Source organism: Triturus cristatus, chromosome 12 (genome assembly GCF_964204655.1).
Source record: "Triturus cristatus chromosome 12, aTriCri1.1, whole genome shotgun sequence".
Lineage (NCBI taxonomy): Eukaryota > Metazoa > Chordata > Amphibia > Caudata > Salamandridae > Triturus > Triturus cristatus.
In genome coordinates this window covers 473,467,031-473,490,551 of record NC_140595.1, presented here as the reverse complement: position 1 = coordinate 473,490,551, position 23,521 = coordinate 473,467,031, and the positions used below count along the sequence as shown (strand labels likewise).

At 47.1% G+C, this 23,521-nt stretch overlaps 1 protein-coding gene across 1 annotated transcript in view; it reads left to right on the top strand.

Moving 5' to 3' along the window:
• CEP89 (centrosomal protein 89) overlaps positions 1 to 23,521 on the top strand; it is a 1,352,699-nt gene that overhangs the window by 215,681 nt on the left and 1,113,497 nt on the right. The window contains exons 6-7 of the mRNA XM_085638793.1: positions 654 to 765; positions 12,173 to 12,274. Of these exons, the coding sequence (XP_085494919.1) occupies positions 654 to 765; positions 12,173 to 12,274 (214 nt within the window). The remainder of the gene's footprint in view (positions 1 to 653; positions 766 to 12,172; positions 12,275 to 23,521) is intronic.

Genomic DNA, 23,521 nt, shown 5'->3' with positions numbered 1-23,521 from the left:
AGTAATGTTGTTTCCGGTATCAAGTTAGCGTTACATTAACATAGATTCACTGTGCATGCAGTAAGCATGGTCTCACCCTAAATTAGCCCAAATAACACTTTTTAATAAATCAATGTGCTTACAGTCTGCTTTAACTTCCTGACACTATCGAGACGAGCTGCTTAAATTTACTGATTGAAAAAGTAACTATAAATTTTTCTTTCTCTACGCGTCTTTGCACACCTTTGTTTCTGAAAACGAAGACATTATGGAGGAATCTTAAGAAATGGAGCCTCTTCTTGCAAATATGGGACATGTTTATACAGTGTATAGATCTCTTTTCCTTCTGTGGCATTCCTGTAGTTTCCCTTGGCACACACAAGCAGTCTGTTTTTGGAAATGTATTCCTACTTATCTCGATGTGTCGATTCTTTGACTTTTACACTTTGCCTGGGACCACGTTAGCGTAACAATGTTTCTGCAAGGTTACTAGTGGGATGATTAAAGGGTATTTGATTTTGATTGTACTTGCATACTGTTCGATTAGTATCAAGCAGATTGCTGCAGTGAAATTAATATTGGACATGGGAGACCTTCAAATGTTTAAGGTAAATTTGGATGCAGCTGCCATTTTACTAACCAGGTGCAACTCAACACTTCATGTTTTTATCCAGGAAATATCTCAAGCTTCAGAAAGTGTGGACGCCTTTGAAAGTGAAATGCCTGGCCCCAAAGTTGTCCGTCAGACTTCTGCAAACCATCACCTACAGTCGGTGCAAGTGAACGGTATGTACAAGCTTCTCATTGTTCCTGCTTTATTATCGTATTGAAATTGAAGAATGAAACAATCTGTTGTGACATTAAAACAACTCCTAGTTTACTTCTCTCTCTTTTCCCACCATTGGATGTAGGCCTGGCTCAGAACTTAGCTAGTTCTAGGTCCAAAGGCTCTCTTTCCATACTGATGGCGAGCAGGCTTTTTGGCAGCTATTCCAATGTGCAACAGTCTATCTTGGAGCCTGCTTTGGGCCTCTGGAGTACCTGTTAAGCAGTCACAGAAGATTGTGATGAATGCCTTTGATTCACAGTAGGATTATAATAGACCTCAAAAGTCAAAGGAAACCCCTAAGCTACTGAAAGCCACATGTGTTCAGTCTGGTAATGTGGCACCAACAAAAAGCAAAGTTCTGATGGATACATCTGCCTGTGGATTCCTCACCTTATCAATATCCCCTGCGCCAGCATTCCACGGAAAATCTTTCCTAGCTCTCCACGCTGACAAGGTCGTCACAATGCTATGGTCCCGCACGCAGCTCCGCATGACGTCACTGGAGCCATAAGAGGGCCACGTCGGCGTGATGACGTCAGTTCCCTTTTTTCCGCGCTGTCGACGCTAATGTTTTTTTTGGGACTCTTCATACTTTCTGCTAGATACTTTGTATTTTGGCTTTTTTCCTTCTGTGGTTTTGCCATGTCTGCTCCAAGGAAGTTGGGTTTCAAGCCCTGTAAAGAGTGCAGGGGTCATATATCGATCACTGACCCCCCATGAGGACTGTCTGTGGTGCTTATCGTCAGATCACGATGTCGAGGGCTGTTCCTGCTATCGAAAAATTAACCCGAAGGCCTTGAAGGAACGGGAAGCCAAACTGCACATGGCTAAAATGAGTACAGAAAAAAAAGGGTCGAAAGCAATCGAAGTCGACTTCACATGACTCGAAGAGGAAGCACACAAAGAAGAGGCATGGACCTTTGCGCCGTTCATCGAAGCCTGTGGTTTCGAGGTCGCCTTCTCTGGCTCCTCGATGTCATGTTAAGCACTTTGTCTCTCCTTTACCATCAGTGTCTCCTCAAGTGACTCCGACCCATTCTCCTTCGTACAAGGGGACTCCGGCGCAGTCACCGACGCTGAGATTTTCTCAGACCCCGGAAGGTTTGTCGGATCTGGCTGATGCTGAGGCTCCTCTGGCTCCGCCTTTGGCCCCGGCGGTTCCGACTCCGGAGGTGCCTTGATTAGATCTCGAACCGGCGCAGCATCCTCAATTTCCAGCGCCGGGTTCGGATCCCTCGCATTTTTTAAATGCGTTGTATGGTGTGTTTACCAGGGCCTCATACCCTTCTGGTGCACCTTCGGGTCCAGTGGGTCCTCTGGCATTTAATTTGGGTGTGCCTCACCATTATCATGCCATTCATGCTGACGAACCCGTCCTGGTGTTTCCCGGCTCCGAGGATGTCGACGCCGTCCGGCGAATCTTCTTCTCGGATTCGTTCGGCGCCGGCTGCTGCTGCGGATTCTCCTTCGACGCCGCTCCCGGAGCCATAGATGCCGCATGTGGCGCCGCCGACGCCGCAACCGAAGATGGGCTCGAAGAGAGAGGCGCAGTGGTTGTTAGAGGAGGAGCAGTACCAGGCTGAAGAAATGGAGGAAGGTGAAATTTGCGTCTGAGGATGTGTTTGAGGGTCTGTGTGAGGCAAGTGGACTTGACACCTCTCCGGAGTGGTATTTTGCTGTGCAGAAATCTTTCCCCTCAAAGGAAATTGCACCTTACCATACTGTGATAAGGAAGGCTGCAGAGCTCTTAGATCTGCAGCTCCCTATGGCTGAGTATGTTATGTTATAGGCATTTATAAAGCGCGACTGTTACCAAAAAGGTGTCCTGGCGCTTAGAGAAGACCTAAAGAGGAATAGAATGAGAGAGAAGAGGTCTATGGAAGATCAATACTTGAAGAGGAATGTTTTTAATGTCTTTCGAAATGATAGAAGATCTGTTATACTTCTCAAAGACATGGGGATAGCATTCCATGCCCTGGTAGCGTTAGCCACGAAACCTCTGCCACCCCAGTTGGCCCTCCTCACTCTGGGCACTGTGGCCAGTTTGGCATCCGAGGATCGTAGGGTTCTGGTGGGGGAATACCAGTGAAGTTGTTGTGTTAGAAATGTAGGCCCCATTCCATGGAGGGCCCTAAAGGTCAATGTCAAGGCTTTGAATTGTATACGTTGTCTCACTGGTAACCAATGTAGGGATTTGATTTTGGCAGAAATGGAACCAGTCCTAGGCGTGTCAGTAAGGAGTCTGGTCGCCGCATTCTGCAAAATCTGAAGTTTATTTAAAGATCCTTCATGTATCCCGAGATAGAGACAATTGCAATAGTCCAATCTAGGCATAATGAGAGCTGTAATAACAGTTTGCTGAGCTGCTTTTGGGACTAGTGGCATGATTTTTTTACAAGATTTGAGAATGTATATAGTAGTGGAGACAACTTTGTTCACCTGATCCCTACCACTTAGTTTGTCGTCCAACCAGACTCCCAGATTTTTGACTTTCCCTACAGGGGTGGGGAGTTGGCCGAGATCATTCGGCCAGCATTCTGGGGACCAGAGGTTAGGGTTGTTGCCGAAGAGGCTAACCTCCGTCTTGTTGGAGTTGAGCTTTAAGCAATTTATTCTCATCCAGTCTCCCACTGCAGACATACAGTTTTGTAGTCTTAGAGGAGCATGTCCGGCCATTCCTGGAAGCAGGTTGACCACTATTTGGGTATCGTCCGCATATGAAGTTAAAGAGAACCCAAATGATTCAACCAATGGTGCCAGGGAGGAGACATATATGTTAAAAAGAGTCGGGCTCAATGAAGAGCCTTGGGGGACTCCGCAGGGCAGGGAGAATGATTCAGCCTGAAACTCCTCTAACGTTACAGTTTGTACTCTGTCCGTAAGGAAGGATTTGAGAAGATTCCAAGCGGAGCCCTTGACTCCTATCTCCTTAAAACGTTTCATCAGTATACCGTGATGTACGGTATCGAACGCTGCTGACAGATCTAGCATGATCATAGCTGCATTCCCTCCCTGGTCCAGAATATTCCTAATTTCTCCAGTGGATTTTAGCAGCGCAGTTTCTGTACTGTGCTCCCCTCTAAATCCAAACTGAGTTGGGTCTAGAACTTGATTGTCTTGTAAAAATTTATTTAGTTGGGCATTAATATTCTTTTCTATGATCTTTGCCGGTAAAGCAATTCTTGAAATGGGTCTGAAATTGTTTGGGTCATTTATGTCTAGATTGGGTTTCTTTAAGAGCGGCAGGATTGATGCGTGTTTCCAGTCTTTTGGAAAGTATCCATCTAGATACATGGTATTAAAAAATAGGAGTAAGTATTTTAGAAATGGTTTCTGCTGCTAATAAAACGACCCTGTTAGGACAGGGGTCATAGGGGGAACCTGACTTTATCTTACCCATTAGCTTCGCTGTGTCAGATTCAGTTAGTGGGGCAAAATTCTGCAGGAGGGAACTTCTTGTCGTGCAATCAGTACAGGGGGAATCTAAACTTCGAGTCTTAATGTTGGCATTGACATTAACAGAGTTAGAGAATGTAACAAAAATATTGTTTACTTTTTCAAAAAGACTGTTAGCGATTTTATTACACAGTTCTTGACTGGCCTGAACTGATGGGGTACATGGATGAGCCAGAGTTTTTACAGTTTTAAAAATTTCTTTGGAGGAGTTTTTTGCTGTATTAATTTTATCCGAATTTTTTTTTTGTTTTGCTGTATGCAAAAGGTGTTTATATGTTGACAGGCTTCTTTTATAAATCAATTTATCTTTTTCCTTATAGCCATCCCTCCATTTTCTCTTGAAACGTTTACACACCAGTTTCTGGTCTCTAAGTTCCGAGGAGTACCAGGGAGCCGATGGGTGTTGTCTATTGAGACAGAGGGGTTTCGGTGGGGCGAGTTTATTCCCTACAGCTGTCAACCAGTTTGTATAGATGTGAGTTGCTTCATCTAGATTTCTAGGCAATGTTGGTATTGTAAGAGTAAGCTGCTGCTGTAATTCTTTTGAGTCAATCTTATTCCAGGCTCTAGTTACTAAGCTTTTTTTCTTCTGTAGTTTAGGGGCCACATGTACAGGCAAATTAAATTCACTAATAACCACGAAGTGGTCTGACCATGTCAGCTGTAGAGTGTTTAGGAAGGTTAAATTTGGGTTGTTGGAGAAAATGCCATCTAATGTGTGGCCAGCATTATGAGTTGCTTCATTCACCAATTGTTCAAGTTTAGCACCTCTCATTAGCTCTATTAGCTGCGTAGTATCTGTTGAAGAGCATTTCAGATGGTAATTACAGTCTCCTAGGATAGTATAGGAGTCAAGGCTAATGCCTCTTTCTATTATATTACCAACTAGGGTAGGGAAGCTTCGTTTGGGACCAGGAGGCCTATAAATAAGAGAGCCTCTAAAGGAGGAGTGATGTGATACATTTAGACAAAACTCCAAAGCTTCACATTCTACCATAGATAGGGGAGTAAAGGAGGCCGAAATTGAGTTATGGTAAATGACGGCTAACCCCCCCCCCCTTTTTTATGACCTCTATTCAAAGTGTAACAATGATAATTGGGAGGTGTTGCTTTGACCAGATCAGGTCCGGAAGCCTCATCCGTCCAGGACTCTGTTATGAATGCTGCTGATATTCCTTCATCTTCGATGAGGGAGGCGCATTCCAGACTATGTTTAACCAAAGATCTTGCATTTAGTAGGGCAAATTTGTGGATGGAATGATGATCATCAACCCGGATTATAGGTTTCGTTGCCGGTGTTTTTATAGGTTTAATTAAGAACTCTGGTAATTCGATATTACACCCTGGACAAGGCACTTTCTTTTGGGCTTGTATGTTCTCCATGCCTAATTTATGGCAGGTCTGATCTAAAATGCCTGGGTTAAGCTGTTTTAGGGTATCACTGGAATAGTGGATTGTGTCCCTATCTGGCCTGGTTTGACCAGGGGGGCTGGCGCTGCGCGTGGACTCAGCGCGGACGGGCGCAGACGGGCTTGCCTTTGGCGCGCCGGTGGCACGCCCGCTGCGCGCGTCCGCTGCGCGCACGCTTCAGCGTTCTCTTTAATAAGGTCCGGGGCATGAAGCCTAGCCCGCTGACCTTCATCACCCAAAATGTCTGCCCCCCCGGCCGGAAGTCCCGCGACGCCGCTAATGCGTCGGTCTCCGGTGCTGAGAAGCAGGTAAGGGCGAATTAAAAGCTAAAAAGTTTTGTAAAAGCCAAATAAAATGCCCCTATATAAAAACAGTGTTCGCCAGGAATCTCCTGCATAAAAATTAATCAATAGAAATGTTTGTAGCGTCCCCCCCACGTTATGTGCTAATCAGTCGTAAAAGTGCAAAGTGCAGAAATGGCAGAGCTATATTAAAAAAATAAAACCAAAACTTTGTACAAAATGTAGGCAATCGTATTCGCAACAGTTCTGACCGTTTTAGAAGCAAATTGATCAGTCCCAACAACGTCACTCCCGGCTCAAGCCTCAGGAGGACTCCTCAGTATAAGCCTAATCTCCTCACAGAGGTGCTTCACTCTCCTTCCTCTGTGGTTGAGCCACTTTTGCTGTTCAATGATGCCTTGACGGAGCCGATCCTGGAGGTGTGGCGCAATCCTCTTTTTGCTCCTGCAGTTTCAAGGTCGGTGTCCAGAAGGTACAGGTCTGCTCCAGGGATTCCTGTGTTCCTTTCGTCTCATCCCTCGCCCGAGAGTTTGGTGGTGCAGACTTCATGTTCAAAGCAGCCCATGGGTGCCTTTCCGCAGGCTCCTGCTGACAGGGATTCCAAGAAACTGGAAGAATCTGCAAAGAAAGTCTTCTCCTCAGCGAGTATGGCTTTGAAGCCCACCAACGCTATCTGTTTGTTTGGGTAGATACATTCATGCCCTTATGGACTCTGCCAAACAGCTTCTTCCAAAATTATCTGAGGAAGATGGGGGAAATTTCAGTGTGGTACTGGCAGACTCACAGATGGCGGCTCGCCAAGTCATCCAGTTTGGCCTGGACATGGCAGATTCAGTTGCCAGGGTGATGGGCTCATCCATTGCTATGAGAAGGCATGCATGGCTAAGGTCTTCTGGGTTCTCTCCTGATGTACAGGCTGCCCTTCTCAATCTTCCTTTTGACGGATCTAGGCTTTTTGGAGGAAAAGCTGACTCTGCTTTGCAAAGGTTCAAGGACAGTAAGGCCACAGTGAAATCCTTGGGTTTACAGTCTCAAGCAAAGGGTTATGGCTACAGAAGATATTGTGGCTTTCGGAAGTCTTCCTTTCGTGGTTCCCGTCAGCAACAGCAACAAAACCCCTTGTACAAGTCATACAGGGGTAAGGGCAGAGGTCGCCTTCGTGGAGCGGGTTGTCAGCCCTCTACCTCCCCAGCCCCTCAAGGTAATGCAGGAAGGCAGCCCTAGATCCGCCATCCTGGATCATGCAGGTCCTGTGGGGGGCCGGCTTGCCCATTTTCTATAGGATTGGAAATTGGTCACTTCGGACCTTTGGGTTTTAGATCTGGTAGAAAATGGGTACGCCTTTCCCTTCAGGGAATTCCCTCCTCCTTACCCTCCTTGCCAAGGATTTTGCATGGAGGATCAGTTACTTCTTATTCAGAAGTAGGTGCTTGTCCTTTTACAAAAAGGTGCGATAGAGGTGGTTCTGGAGCAAGAAAGGGGTCAGGGTTGCTACTCCCGGTATTTCCTGATTCCCAAGAAGGATGGCAGGTTACAACCCATCCTGGATCTCAGAATCTTGAATCTGTTTTTCAAGCAGGAGAGGTTCAAGATGCTCACCCTAACGCAGGTTCTTCAGGCACTGCAACAAGAGGACTGGATGGTGTCCATCGACTTGCAGGATGTGTATTTTCACATCCAAATCCTGAAGTCGCACTGGAAGTATCTCCGGTTTACGGTTGGTTCGCAACATTATCAGTTTGCAGTCCTTCCGTTTGGTCTTACTACTGCACCTTGAGTCTTCACCAAGGTGATGGCGGTGGTGGCTGCCCATCCCAGGAGGTAGGGGATCCCGATTTATCCCTACCTGGACGACTGGCTTCTGAAGGCAGAGTCACCAGAGATGGTGCGTCGTCATCTGCAGGTAACAACTCAGCTGTTGTTCAGATTGGGTTTTTCGATAAATGTGCCCAAATCTCACCTGGTGCCCTCTCAGCGCAACCTGTTCATAGGGACAGTACTGGATACCACTGCGCGTCGAGGTTTTTCTCCTCCACAAAGGATTCTTGACATTCAGGAAATTATCCCTTTGTTTCACAATGGAGCGGTTGTTCCAGTTCTGAAGGTCCTACGCCTGCTCGGTCTGTTCGCCTCCTGCATTCTGTTGGTCAACCATACACGTTGGCACATGAGGTCGCTCCAGTGGTGTCTCCGCAGGCAGTGGTATCAGCACAACGGGGATCTCAAGGAGTCAGGCAGGATCTCCAGAGAAGCTGCAGCGGATCTGTCTTGGTGGAGCGTGGAGGGCAATCTGTCTCAAGGAAAGCCCTTTCATCTTCCTCCATCTGTGGCCACAGTGATAACGGATGCCTCTACCCTAGTGTGGGGTGCTCATCTGGGGTGATCTGTAGATCAAGGGTCTTTGGTCTCCAGAGGAAAGATTGCTTCATATCAATCTTCTGGAATTACGGGCGATACGTTTGGCGCTCAAGGCCTTTCTCCCTTCCCTTTGCGGTCAGTCGGTTCAAGTCCTGACGGACAACACTGCCGCGATGTGGTATGTCAACAAGCATGGAGGAGTAGGGTCGTACCGTCTCTGCAGGGAGGCGTTGCAGCTTTGGTCCTGAGCTCAGGACAATCGGATTTGTTTGATGGCACATCATCTGGCCGGGGTGCTGAACGTGCGTGCGGACAGTCTCACTCGGCAGTTGTCCGCCGACCACAAGTGGAGGCTTCATCCGGAGATAGTTCGGCACATCTTCCAGACGTGGGGGACTTCTCGGGTGGAACTGTTTGTCATTCTCGAGAACGTGCACTGCCCGTCATTCTGCGGTCTCCAGCTTCGGATGCAGGGGTCGTTGGGGGACGCATTTCAGTTGAGTTGGAGCTCACAACTCCTTTATGCGTTTCTGCCCATACCCTTGATTCCTCGGGTTCTGAGGAAGATTCGCCAAGACCGAGCCCATGTTAATTTGATCGCCCCGGATTGGCCAAGAAGGGTGTGGTACACGGACCTTCTTCTCCTCTCATTGCACCCTCCGCTCCGTCTCCCTTTCAGGGTAGACCTCCTCTCGCAGTCGGAGGGGCAGGTTCTACACCCCCAGCTCCAGAGCCTGCACCTTCATGCCTGGAGATTGAACGGGTCAACCTGAACTCTTTCTCTCTCCTGCCTGACGTGGTGGATGTTATTTTATCGGCCAGGCGACACTCCACCAAGTCCATTTACTCCTACATATGGTCAAGATTTGTTAAATGGTGTGGAGAGCGGTCTATTAATCCCTTAAAAGCTCATATTTCCGATGTTCTTTGTTTTTCGCTGCATTTGGCCCAGCAGGGTTGTGCTGTGGCTACTGTTAAAGGTTATTTGTCGGCTTTAGACGCATTTCTTTGTTTGCCTGATAAGCCGTCTATTTTTAAATCTGATTGTTTTAAGGTTTATTAAGGGCCTTACTAATATGTTTCCGCCTACTCCCTTCATTATGCCCCAGTGGGATTTAAATCTAGTTTTAACTTTCTTAATGGGTTCCCCATTTGAACCTATGCATAGTTGTCCTTTGAGACTGCTGTCATTCAAAACGGTCTTTCTTGTGGCTATCACCTCAGCTAGGAGGGTGAGTGAGCTTCAGGCTTTGAGTTCTAAGCCTCCGTTTCTGACTATTCATGCTGAAAGGATGGTTCTCAGGACCAGGGATGCTTTTCTGCCTAAGGTGGTAACTCCCTTCCATCTAGGGCAGTCCATTACTAGCCCTACTTTCTATCCTTCCCTCACCCTTCCAAGGAGGAGGAGAGGCTTCACCGCTTGGATCCTAAGAGGGCGGTTAGTTTCTATCTGGATAGATTGAAGGACCTGCGATTGGACGATCAGCTCTTTGTGGGCTATGTTAGACGCATGAAAGGCAAGGCAGTGCACAAGTGCACTCTATCCAGGTGGATCATCTTGTGCATCAAGATCTGCTACGCTCTGGCTGGTAAGGAGCCTCCTGCAGGCATTAGAGCTCATTCCACCAGGGCTAAATCATCTACTTCTGAATTGTCCAGAGGTGTTCCTGTGTTGGACATCTGTAAGGCCGCAACTTGGGCCTCCCTCCACACTTTCTCGAAGCATTACTGCTTAGATTCTGAGGTGAGGAGGGACGGCCATTTTGCGCGCTCTGTTTTGCAACACTTTTTGGTATAGAAGGGTGGTCACCCTCCTCTGGGGGTTGGACTGCTGTGGGATTCTATTCATAAGGTGAGGAATCCACAGTCGGATATATCCATCAGAAGAACAAGTTACTTACCTTCGGTAACACTTTTTCTGGTGGATACAGTAACTGCCTGTGGATTCCTCACTGACCCACCCGCCTCCCTGTTGTCCACCCTTTTATACCTTAAAAGAGGTTTGGGTTAACATGTTGCTTCATATTGTCATTTTGTATTACCTCTGATTGCCTTTGTGTAGGCTTATAAGAAATGCGTGCTTTCTTTTGCTTTCCTTTTTCACTTTACACTGTGTGTATTTGTGTGAATAGTGTGTACTGTGTATGCATTGTCTCTATGGACGGTCCGCCCGTTCGCCTCCGAAGCATGGAGAAAATGGGTGGAACTGATGCCATTACGTCGATGGGCCCTCTTATGGCTCCAGTGACATCTTGCGGAGCCGCGTGCGGAGCCATAGCATTGTGATGACCTCGTCTGCGTGGACTGCTAGGAAAAACTTTCTGTGGAATGCTGGCGCAGGGGATATTCATAAGGTGAGGAATCCACAGGCAGACACTGTATCCACCAGAAAAAAAGCGTTACCGAAGGTAAGTAACTTGTTCAACTGTTCCAGAGTTAGGAGAAACTCCCCCTATCTCTTTTAATGTCTGCTCTGTGGGGCTGGCTGGTACCAAAACTGTCCTCCAAATATAATCCACACTTTCATCACTCACACCTGTTGCATACCTTACCATTTCAATATTTCCTTACAGAAATCAATGTATCTATTCGGTCATCTGGATATAAATGATAGTGCTGTAGGTTTTGCCTCCTAGGCTCAGCCTAAACTTCAGATGTTCTCACAAAGGTCCTTCCAGCATAGAGAACATTACTTCGATTCCAGAGGGATCCATGGGGGTGTCTCCCCCTTCCCTCAGTACTGAGCAAGAGTCTAACAAAATGAGTTAAAGGTACAAGAACAGCTGCAATTAAATGTTGAACATTATGGGACAGGATTGTGATGTTGAACGGAGGTTGTTCCGGAGAGCTCACGCTTGACACCTCCCTAGCCTATGAGGCTGAAATGCCTGTAAGGTGATGCCACACAGTCAGCTTCTCAGGGGTTAATCTGACCGATGCATTCCGGAAGGCACAGTACAGAATGCTTCAGCCTAGGTAAGTGGTGGATTAGTGGCCTACCATCTTGTTGTAAATTTACGCTGTCTGTGATAGGCTGTGCATCAATGTTTCCATTACAAAACATTTTTTAAGAGCCTCCCACCTGTCCCACTCCCAAGTTGCCCATATAGCATCAATTGTTTTCACTTCAGCAGTGTTTTTGGCCGCTGGAAACTGATCGTCCTTGCCAATAAGGTCCCTATTTTTATTTTTGTCTGATTTTATATAGCGCGAGCTTGACCCAAAGGTATTGGAGCACTTTACATAATCACCAGTTACATTCCACAAGGACACATTCATTTTTCCGTAGGCACGGGGTGATTGAGTGGTTTGCCCAGAATCATGGAAGCTGAGCCGACGCCAAGGCTAGAACCTGGTTCCCCAGATCCAGTCGGCAGCTCTAACCATAAGGCCGCAACCTCTCCCCATTTTTGTCCCCAATTTTGTCCTCCTTCTCATAATACACCTGGCCCATATTAGTTGGCCTGTCTTTACCCCATTTGTTATTTAGACCCTAAGGTGACTGTAACATTGCCACTTTATTTTTGGCTGGATGCTAATGGTATGAGTTTGGTGATGGGTTTTAAGCCTCACTTTCCCTGGATCTCATGTGTTTGTCCATTTTTGTTTCTGTATCATCCTTCCATAACCAAAATTAACTCACGCAGCATTTTTTACAAAGTTCTACTCATTCCGATGGTTCCACGTGTCTTCTGTCGAAGTCCTTTGAAACTTAACCATTTTCTGGCCATTGTGATAGTCTTGTAAAGGAATGTTTGTTATGAAATGCTTAGCCGTGGTATCTAACAGTTTCACAGTGAAGTCGGATATTTTTTCATTAAATATTTATTTTATTTAGTGTCGAAGAAGGATACTGTTCTAGAGATCTGCACATCATCCCCTCGTCCACCAAAGAGTAAGAGATCTCCCAGGAGAAATGTTTCAGAGGGAAGTGCATCAGGTTAGAAATGTTAACATTGTTGGACTGCTGTATAATACCTTGTCTTATTTTAAACTGATTTTATTCGTTTTCTTTAATGTCTTTGTAAACAAACATTATAGTTAGAAATTCACATTTAAAGTTCCCATTTCACCAAAGGAGATCTGTGTCATTATTACATATTATTTACCATATAAGTGTCATATAAATTCGAACAGGCAGGGGATTACGTAAAATTATTATGGGGGAGTTGTACCCATAAATCAAAGAATCTGAGACACAGACGTGGGGCAGACCTAGAAAGGTAGAACAATGTCTACTTCAAATTCATACGTTCAAATGTGTCATCATACAGTCAGTTTAAAAAGGAGAAAAGAGGGTCTATTACAGGACCATGCTGAACTGATCCAGATTTATTTCAAGAAGTTTTGTGAACTATGGACCTGTTAAGAAAACAGCAGCGGATCGGGTGTGTAGAAAGGTATTTGTTGTGAAGTAATCAATAAGGTGCTCAAATAAAGGGTTTACGGGTGTATGCCTAGTCAAGGAACAAGATCTACTGGAAATAGTTTTATGACTAGTTGTTAGATACTTAAACATGGCAAACATGACTGTTGGTTTCAGTTTAGTCAATTAATAATTATTTTACTAAGTATATATTGTGCCCATGGTTGGCTGGGACTATTATTCTGCATTAAAATGTATTTAAATAATTATTGTTCCATCTATTATAACCTAAATTATTACATTTGTCATTAAATAATTATTTTCTGAAAAGTGTTACACATTGAACAAGAGACAAGTGAAAACAAGACTTTGTGACACAAGACAAAGGACCCCTTTCATATTAGTTGACAGCTTTATTAACATTTTCTTTATAACATTTGTACTGATACTTGTAGTAGGTTGTTGACAAGTGTTCCTGTCCTTAGAGGAAGGTGTCATTAGGGCGCTTTCTTGGTGCAAGAGAAGTCTCTGCTCTCTATCACTGTATTTTTTCTTAATATTCATAAAAAGTATTTAAGCTGAGGAGTCATTTGTTTAAGACACACAATTGTTCTTTTTTCATTTGTTAGCAACATTTCTTGAACTTAAGAATAGAAGATGCAGAATAGAAGATGGTTTGCCAGCTAAGTTTTTGCCTTATAGCATATACAGGAAAGTAAAAGTACTAAGACTGTATCAGTGAAGGGGAGTTTGAAACCACACCAGAACATTTCCAGCAAAAAATACATCTAAGCAAGAATTTGACAGGGGCTGATATTGATGAAAACATTAACCTAAAGTGTATTAAGTTTGTTACATATACTAATTAACCCACTGTTCAGAGCAGCTTAGCCAGCATTTGCTATTAATGACCTGGAACAAGCATTTGATACTTAAAACTGGAGCAACTTATTCATAGTATTTGACATAGTGGCCTTCTGTAGTGACATTTAACACCGGATAGAGTTACTCTTTGCCAGCCCAACAATGTGGGTCCAATCTGGAAAGATCATTTCTGAACCATGGTAAACACAGAGAGGGGCAAGACAGGGGTGTCCACTTTCACCACAGCTGTTCACTTTCACTGTGGAGCCAATAGCTGTTCTAGTCAGGAAAGAGGAATAATCCAGAGGTATATTGCTGTGTTCGAGGCATGTGGGCTGCTGAATTCATATCTGTGCATAGATCGCCGCCTAGTGTTGGGTCCGGATGTTTGCATGTTGTTGTCCTGGAAGAGTCTTCGGAGTATCCTGAGATAGGTTACTCCTCCCCTGGACCACAGTGCGCATGGGCATCCTCTCCATCCTCAGATTGTTTTTTTCCGCCATTGGGTTCGGATGTGCTTATCTTGACTCAAGTTAGGGAAAACTTTTTTTCAGGCCAAAAGGCCTTTAGTTCGCGTCGGTACTGTTCCCGATCGGTATCGACAGTTACTTGTTAGTTTACTGACTTTAAAAACAACTTTTTCGCATCATATCCGACCATCGACCCCACATCGACGATGGAATCGAGGACCCCATTCAAGCGGTGTCCTGTTTGCAATGCGAAATATCCCCATGTCGACGTCCACCCGGTGTGCAACAAATGCCTTTCACCGGATCACGACGAATCCACCTGTATGGCCTGTGCCCGATTCCGATCCAAAAAGACTCTCCGGAATCGACGAGCAGCGAGACTTGAGGCGCAGCAAGCGGCACCGGCCCCAACCAACATCTTCAGCGCCGAGGACGAAGATGTGGAAGGCGTGGAGAAACTACCCTCCAGCCCCGCTTCCGAACACGATTCCGGATCGGAAGACATCGAAGAACACCTCTTTCACAGGGAAGAAGCCAACACCGAGGTAGGAGACTACGATGAGGCCTTAGGGGCCGAAGAAAGTAGCTCCGGTGACGAGCAAGGCCTACCCGTACAGACGGAGGATATCCCAGTGCGTCAGTCTATGGCTCCGGTCGAAGGATCGCCTTCGGGCCTTACCCAAGACCTATCCCGCAGTTCTTCAGCCCCGCCCTCTGGCCCGGCCTCGGACATCCAGCGAAAGCCATTAGTACCCAAAACGACTGGTTTCCCTTCCTCGAAACCGAAACCAATAGTCGTATCGGTTCCACAGAAACCGAAACTGAAACTGACACTGGTCGGATCGAAGCCCACTACACCTTCGACGCCAGCCAAACCCGTCGGCACCGACCGCACCAAACGGGACTTCGGTGCCGAACTCGCAGCAGCCGACGTCGGCGCCGACACACGGAAAAAGGCCATCGGTACCGCCAAACCACCTCGGCACCCGGCACCGAAACAATCGGCTCCGGCCACGAAGGTCAAAATGGCCGCTGCGTCGCACACCACTTCGAAAGCAGCACCTAAGGCCCAATCATCGACGCCGTCGACAGCTACTACCTCTCCTCGACTCGATGACCCCGTGGCCCCAAAGAAGTCCACGCCTGCCTCTACAGAACCGCTCGGCGCCAAAGAACCGTCGGCGTTCCAGGTGCGACAAGTTGCAGCGTCCTTGCAACGCATCAAAGAAAAGGCAGCCCTCCAGGACACGTCTGGCTCCGAGCCGAAAAAAGCTCAAAAAGCTTCTCCAGCAACACCCAACATCACTTTTGGCCTGCCGCCATCCACGGCGCCCAAACTGTTTGAAATCAGAACACGTGTCACCCAAACTAGGATCACACCTGCCGAACGCTCTCCTACGGAGACATCACCGTCCCACATCATCGATGCCGACACCGGCAGAATTATGCTCCACAAGCGGAGAATATCTTCCGAGCAAGCTTTGGACTCCTACCGGATCCCGCTAAAGAAAAAGCTGCCAGCGGATTCGGAACCAGTTCTTTACTAACGTCTCCATACCTCTTACCCAGATCCACAGTCCTTCTCTCAGACGCCCTCCGAAACCGACGTTTTGGAGGACTACATGGGTGACGACGTCCCCTACCCCAGGGAGATGGACCCTGAAGGCCAACAGGACCCTAACCAGGCTTGGGATGACCCTGTAGACCCGGGTGCAGCTATGGATACACAGGACACGCAGCTATATGGCGCGAAAACGTCTCCCACAGAGGACACTGCCGCATTCAACGCCCTCATTGAACGTGCTGCGGCCAATCATGGTGTGCAACTCCACTCCGACACAATAGAGGACGATTTTCTAATGGATATTTCGCATCCTCAGAAAGGAATATCAAAACTCTGCCCATGTTGAAGGGTGTCCTCAAACCAGCAAAGGACATTTTCAAAGAACCCACCAGGGCAAGAGTAATAAACCCCAGGATCGACAAGAAATATAAGTCGGCGCCTGGGGACCCTACGTACATTAGAGGCCAGTTGCCTCTGGATTCCATCGTAGTCGCTAATGCTCGCAAACGGGCGCACTCGCAGACAACTGGTGATGCTCCACCCCCGGACAAAGAGTCCAAGGTGCTAGAGACCTCCGGCAAACGGGTTGCAGCCCAGGCAGCTAACATATGGCGTATTGCCAATACCCAGGCGCTCCTAGCTCGCTACGATCGCGCACACTATGACACATTAGAAACCCTACTCCAACATCTCCCTGACCAATACAAAGAGGGAGCAGAGCTCCTCATCAGGGAGGGACAACTCCTCACGAACGCATCCATTAAGTGTGCACTGGATGCCGCAGATACAGCTGCCAGAGCAATAAACACCAGCGTCATGCTACGACGACACGCCTGGTTACGAATCTCCGGATTCAAACCTGAGGTTCAAAATAACATCCTCAATCAGCCGGTCAACCCCGACTACTTATTCGGACCAGAGGTTGACACCACCCTAGAAAAAATAAAAAAGGACACAGACACTGCAAAGTCCATGGGGGCTCGCCAAACGCAGACCTTTCGGAGTGGCTCCTTTCGTCGCCCCGGAAATAGAGGAGCAGGTAGAGGACAGGGGTCACAGCAAACCTACAACAAAGGCAGCACACAAGGTACCTACGATAAAAAAACCCGGGGTGGATATCGTGGCTCCAGCACAAAGGGCAGAGGACGCGGATACGGCAATACCAGGTCCTCCCCCAAGAACAAACAGTGACGCCCTCTCCCTTCCTCCCGACCACATAACACCTGTCGGGGGAAGGCTACAAAGGTTCCTGTCCACGTGGAACACCATCACCACGGACAGGTGGGTCAAAGATATTATCAAACACGGTTACTGCCTAGAATTAACCTCCACTCCACCCACAATACCGCCAAAACACCGTCCTATGTCCTCAGAGCACTTGACGCTCTTACAGCAGGAGGTGCAAAGCATGCTGAAAAAAGGCGCAATAGAGGTCGTACCCGTCCACGAGCAAGGTACGGGGGTGTACTCCCTGTACTTCTTAATACCAAAAAAGGACGGGTCACTCAGACCTATACTAGACCTGAGACCCCTCAACCGCTACATTCTCTCAGAGCATTTCCACATGCTCACCCTACAACAAGTCCTCCCGCTGCTCAAACAGGGAGACTTCCTAGCCACGCTAGACCTCAAAGATGCGTATTTCCACATACCCATTCACCCCTCACAAGGAAATATCTCAGGTTCACTATTCAAGGGCAGCACTACCAATTCAAGGTTCTTCCCTTCGGCGTGACAACAGCACCCAGAGTTTTCACAAAGTGCCTAGCTACAGTGGCTGCACATCTACGGAGGCAACATATTCACGTCTACCCTTACCTGGACGACTGGCTTGTTCAGGCAAAGTCAGCCCAGCAATGTGCCAGCCACATGTCCCGCACCATTCACCTCCTTCACAATCTGGGATTCTCACTAAATTACCCAAAATCACATCTCCAACCAGCACACGTACAACAGTACCTCGGTGCGACCATAGACACTCTGGCAGCCACAGCTCAGCCAAATTTAGTGAGGATCAACAGCATGCAAATGCTGATTTCAAAGTTCATACCCCAACACTCCCTTCCTGCGCGAGTGTTCATGCAGTTGATCGGCATGATGGCCTCCTGCATTTTCATAGTCCCACACGCGAGACTACATATGCGCCCGCTTCAGGAGTGCTTAGCACGTCAATGGAATCAGGCTCACGGGCAACTAAACGACCTAGTGTTGGTGAGCGGTCGGGCATACAACTCTCTGCATTGGTGGAATCCACAAAACCTTTGCAAGGGCCGACCGTTCCAAGAGCCTGTTCCACAAATAATACTGACGGCGGACGCGTCTCTCCAGGGATGGGGAGCTCATGTACTCAACTACACAGTGCAGGGACTATGGACAATACAACAAAAGAAGATGCACATCAACCTTCTAGAACTGATGGCAATCTTCCTGGCAATGAAAGCATTCAAGGTACACTTGTGCAACAAAGTCGTGTTGATCCGGACGGACAACATGACTGCCATGTACTACATACAGAAGCAGGGAGGAACACACTCTCCACAGTTGTCTCATCTGGCTCAGAGCATGTGGAAGTGGGCCATTCAGAGGAACATATTCCTCATGGCGGAACACCTCCCCGGCAAGGACAACCAGATGGCGGATCTGCTCAGCAGACACAGCCACCAGATGCACGAGTGGGAGTTACACCCATCAGTACTCCAACCGTACTTCCAGCAGTGGGGTCATCCAGAGATAGACCTATTCGCAACAAACGAAAACGCAAAATGCCAAAGCTTTGCCGCCAGGTTCCCACATCCGCAGTCGCAGGGCAATGCGATATGGATGAACTGGTCCGGCAGATTTGTGTACGCTTTTCCCCCAGCACCATTGATACCGCTGGTGGCACGCAAACTCAGACAACACTCACTAACACTCGTCCTGGTTGCTCCAACATGGGCGCGCCAGCCATGGTACACCACCTTTCTGGAACTTTCCGTGGTGCCGCATCAAAGGCTGCGGATCAAACCCGCGCATTTGACGCAGAACCATGGAGAGATTCAGCACCCAGATCCGCAACAGCTGAACCTGGCAATCTGGCTCCTCAAGTCCTAGAGTTTGGCTACCTAAACCTGCCACCTGACTGTATGGACATCATTAAGGAAGCTAGAAGACCCACTACCAGAGCTTGCTATGCAGCCAAATGGAAAAGGTTCGTAATTTATTGCAATAACAATGACATTAACCCGCTAGACGCATCCATCCAAAACATAATTTGTTACCTCTTACACCTATACCGATGCAATCTGGCATACACCTCAATACGTGTCCATTTGACCGCAATATCAGCCTATCTCCAGAACAGGCAGCACCTCTCTTTATTCAGAGTGCCTGCCATCAAAGCATTCTTGGAAGGACTCAAACGAGTAATTCCTCCAAGCCACCCACCAGCTCCAATGTGGAACCTCAACTTGGTCCTCACACGCCTGATGGGTCCACCCTTCGAACCTCTACAATCATGCGAGATTCAATTCCTCACCTGGAAAGTAGCTTTCCTAGTAGCGATCACTTCGTTGAGGAGAGTTAGTGAACTCCAGGCACTAACCGTTCAAGAGCCATTCATACAGGTTCACGCCAACAGGGTCGTACTACGTACCAACCCCAAATTCATGCCCAAGGTGATATCGCAGTTCCACATGAATCAAACTATTGAACTGCCTGTTTTCTTTCAAAACCCACAAACTGTCGCAGAAAGAGCACTCCATACACTGGATGTAAAGAGAGCCCTCATGTACTATATAGACAGGACTAAAGTCTTTAGGAAAACAAAACAACTTTTCGTTGCCTTTGCCCCACACCACAAAGGTAACGCCATCTCCAAAACAGGTATAGCCAGATGGATCGTTAAATGTATTCAAATTTGCTATCAAAAAGCTAAACGCACATTAACGATTCCCCCACGAGCCCACTCAACACGTAAGTTAGGGGCCTCCATGGCTTTCCTGGGAAACATTCCCTTGCATGATATATGTAGAGCAGCCACCTGGTCCACTACACATACATTTACCAAACACTATTGTGTAGATGTGCAATCAAAACAGCAGGCAGCTGTAGGACAGGCTGTTCTCAAAACTCTTTTTCAGACCGCTGCAGCTGGCACTGGTAGCCGCCGCTAATAGAGGGTACTGCTATATATTCTATGCACAGATATGAATTCAGCAGCCCACATGCCTCGAACTGAATATGCTACTTACCAGTATGCATCTGTTCTTGGCATGTAGGGCTGCTGACATTCATATCGCCCACCCTCCTCCCCGGCGCCTGTAGCAGCTGCAGCTCTCAGAATTACTGTAAGCATGGTCAACACTTTCTGTATCTACTCCATCACTGCCACAATGGCAAAAAACAATCTGAGGATGGAGAGGATGCCCATGCGCACTGTGGTCCAGGGGAGGAGTCACCTATCTCAGGATACTTCGAAGACTCTTCCAGGACAACAACGTGCAAACATCCGGACCCAACACTAGGCGGCGATCTATGCACAGATATGAATGTCAGCAGCCCTACATGCCAAGAACAGATGCATACTGGTAAGTAGCATATTCAATTGTGCACACTCCCGTCGTATCGCTATATGCGGATGGCCTACTATTTTCATACCAGTGGTAACCCTATCACTGCTCCTCAGCCAACTAGAACTCTTTGAGTCGAAAACCAATCAAAAAATAAACAGGGAAATACCAAGTCTGTTCCCTCCAAAATCCAAGTCCCATCGAAGTATTCACAACTCACTATATTGCCACTAAAATAGACCGCAGTGTCTTTTAGATACCTGGTGATCCGACTGTTCCATGAAGATTACATTAAAATTAAATTAAATTTGTAGATTTATATAGCCCGGTTTATCACCCGTGAGCATATCCAGGTGCTGTCCATGGGCATGGGGAGACTTAGTGATTTGCCCAGAATCACATGATGCTGAGCCAATGCCGAGACTTGAATCCGGATTCCGGGCTCCCAAGTCAGCAGCTCTGGCCGCTGCACTACATCCTACAGATACCATAGAGAGAAATCTGGGTGGAGTACTGACCACTGCAAAATAATCTATTCCAGGTGTCTCCAATCTTTTGTGTAATAAGATCTATGTATGTTCAATGAAAATCATCCAGAGCTAGTAATATTATTAGAGATGTAATAGTAACTACATAAGTCAAGGTTACTTTAGTGGCCACCATATGCAAGATTAACAGCAGGCATAGTTGCCAATAGTAATGTAAAAAATGCTTTGTCAATTTGCAATGCCTCTGTTAACACATACCCACCATCACTGCAATGCCACTAGCTGCAAGTTAATATTAGTAATATGTGCTCCGCACTACTGTTTGAATTTTATCACACAAATATCCATTTTAAATATATATAGAAAATTCAACCAGTAATCACTAAATACCTACGCATGAGTTTTGAAAATACCCACATTTTCATCTTGAATATACAGTTTTTAGTTTTAATATACACATAATTCAACCAAGTAAATGCTTCTAATTTAGTTACCTGAGCTGCACACAGGATTAGGATAGATTTGAGTGGCGTGGGGTAGATTGTGGTTGAGTGAAGTGCAGTAGAGTGGGGTGAAGTGGGGTAAATTAGAGTGCGTGGAGTGTACTGAGGTAGATTGAGGTGGAGTAGATTGGAGTAGATTTGATTGGAGTATGGTGGAATGGAGTGGAGTGGGGTAGATTTGAATGAATTGGGGTAGATTGGAGTGGGATTGAGTAGACTGTAGTGGGGTTGAGTAGAATGTAGTGGGGTTGAGTAGAATGTAGTGGGGTTGAGTAGAGTGTAGTGGGGTTGAGTAGAGTGTAGTGGGGTTGAGTAGAGTGTAGTGGGGTTGAGTAGAGTGTAGTGGGGTTGAGTAGAGTGTAGTGGGGTTGAGTAGACTGTAGTGGGGTTGGCTAGACCGGAGTGGGGTTGGCTAGACCGGAGTGGGGTTGGCTAGACCGGAGTGGGGTTGGCTAGACCGGAGTGGGGTTGGCTATGGGTTGGCTAGACCGGAGTGGGGTTGGCTAGACCGGAGTGGGGTTGGCTAGACCGGAGTGGGGTTGGCTAGACCGGAGTGGGGTTGGGTAGATTGGAGTGGAGTAGGGTAGATTGGAGTGGAGTATAGCTGTGGCAGTTAGGCTACATCTCTTGCACCTAAGTGCACAGGAATATAGGGCACCTGAAAGCGCATTTGGTGGTATAGATATGATGACGTAGGCACAGGTTTTAAGGAGAAATGGAGTAGTTGCTGCGCTGCCCAAAACTGAAGCGCTTTAAACAGACACATACCAGCTTGAAAAGGCTCTTCTGGAGCTAGATCACTGGCCCACATAACCTGTCAACTTGCAAAGTGGCTGGCCCTTGCGGTCACTATATGGCACCCAGCTATGCATAGCAATTTAATAAAACCAATCAAATGACTGCAACCCTCAAGAATATTTTACTCAATTTGAAAGGCTTTAACAGTCCGGTTAATAGGCGGCCCGTTCTTTCGTTCCTGGAAAACGCGGACGCACATATCGGTCTTCTTCAGGAGACGCTTCTTTTGTCAAAGCACACTTATAGATTGAGAGACAACGCGTTCCCTCAGCAATTGTTCTCGTCTCACACCGCAAAGACAGCTTGCATGGCCATTCTGGTCTCCTCTAAGTGTAATGGCAGAGTTTGCCCCAAACGGGCCGAAATCATGGGTAGGCTGCCGGCACATACATCCACACTGGGCCCACACACTTTCACCGTAGGCACAGTATATGCCCCGAACGAGGGACAAGAGGGGTTCCTTCATGAGGTGGTGTGGAATTTTCCAAATCCCACAAACCGATCGTTGGTCATAGGGGGGACTTTAACCTAGCTTTTGATAATGATATGGATAGATCAAGCCAGCAACGGGCGGACCGGGTCACTCACCAAGGAGAGAAGGCAGTTTGACTGATGCAGGGCTGACTGACATATGCAGGTTTCATCATCCGACGGATAGAGAGTACACTTTCTATTCACATCCCCATAAGACCTATGCTAGGATTGACTTTCTTCTAACCAAAAGCACAATGACCCAGCAGGCACAATAGGTAGAGATACTCCCTTGCACAATATCGGACCACTCTGCAGTGTGCATGTCATTAGCCTTCACTGGTCCTCGACCCACATGCCGCTTTTGGTGGCTCAAAGAGACAATGCTCCAAAGCGCCACAGTAGGACAGTGGATCACAAAAGCAAAGTGAATTACTTAGACCTGAAGGACATGCCCAATACCCCTATTGCAATACTGTTGGACGCCCTGAAGGCAGTAGTCCGGGGGGAGTTTATCGCTATCACCGCATTTGACAACAAAACTCGGCGAGAAAAGAGGGAGCAACTCTACAGCGAGGTGAAAGAGTTAGAACGTATACACCAGAGAACGCGTGCTCCCAGCGTAGGGAGGCAGCTTAAGGCGGCGCGAACCCAATTAACAGGCCTGGAAGTTGATAGAGCAGATTATGCCGTGCTACGGCTTAGACACTCCTTCTACACTGGGGGGGATAGAAGTGGGAGACTCCTGGCAAATAGTTTAAGGGCACAGCGCCAGGCCGCCAATATACCCACAATTGGTTTTCTGGTTGGCTAGGGTATGCACCTAAGCCTAGTAGAAGCCACCATTCTAGTCAGGATATGGGGATATCGCGTCCAAAAGAGTAATACAGTGAAAACACTGCAAAAAGACACCACACCTGTTTTTGAAAAATATCCAATATTTATCTGTGTAAAACAAGACCAAAACGATAAAAATCCAACATACTGTAATCCACAATACCAATTAAGCAAAAATAGACTTTATATACAGTTCCTTGAAGCCGATAGTTCCATCTTGGTTTATCACGGCATCGTGAATAAACAAATCCAACAGTTCCAGCCGGTTGCGGCTTTGCG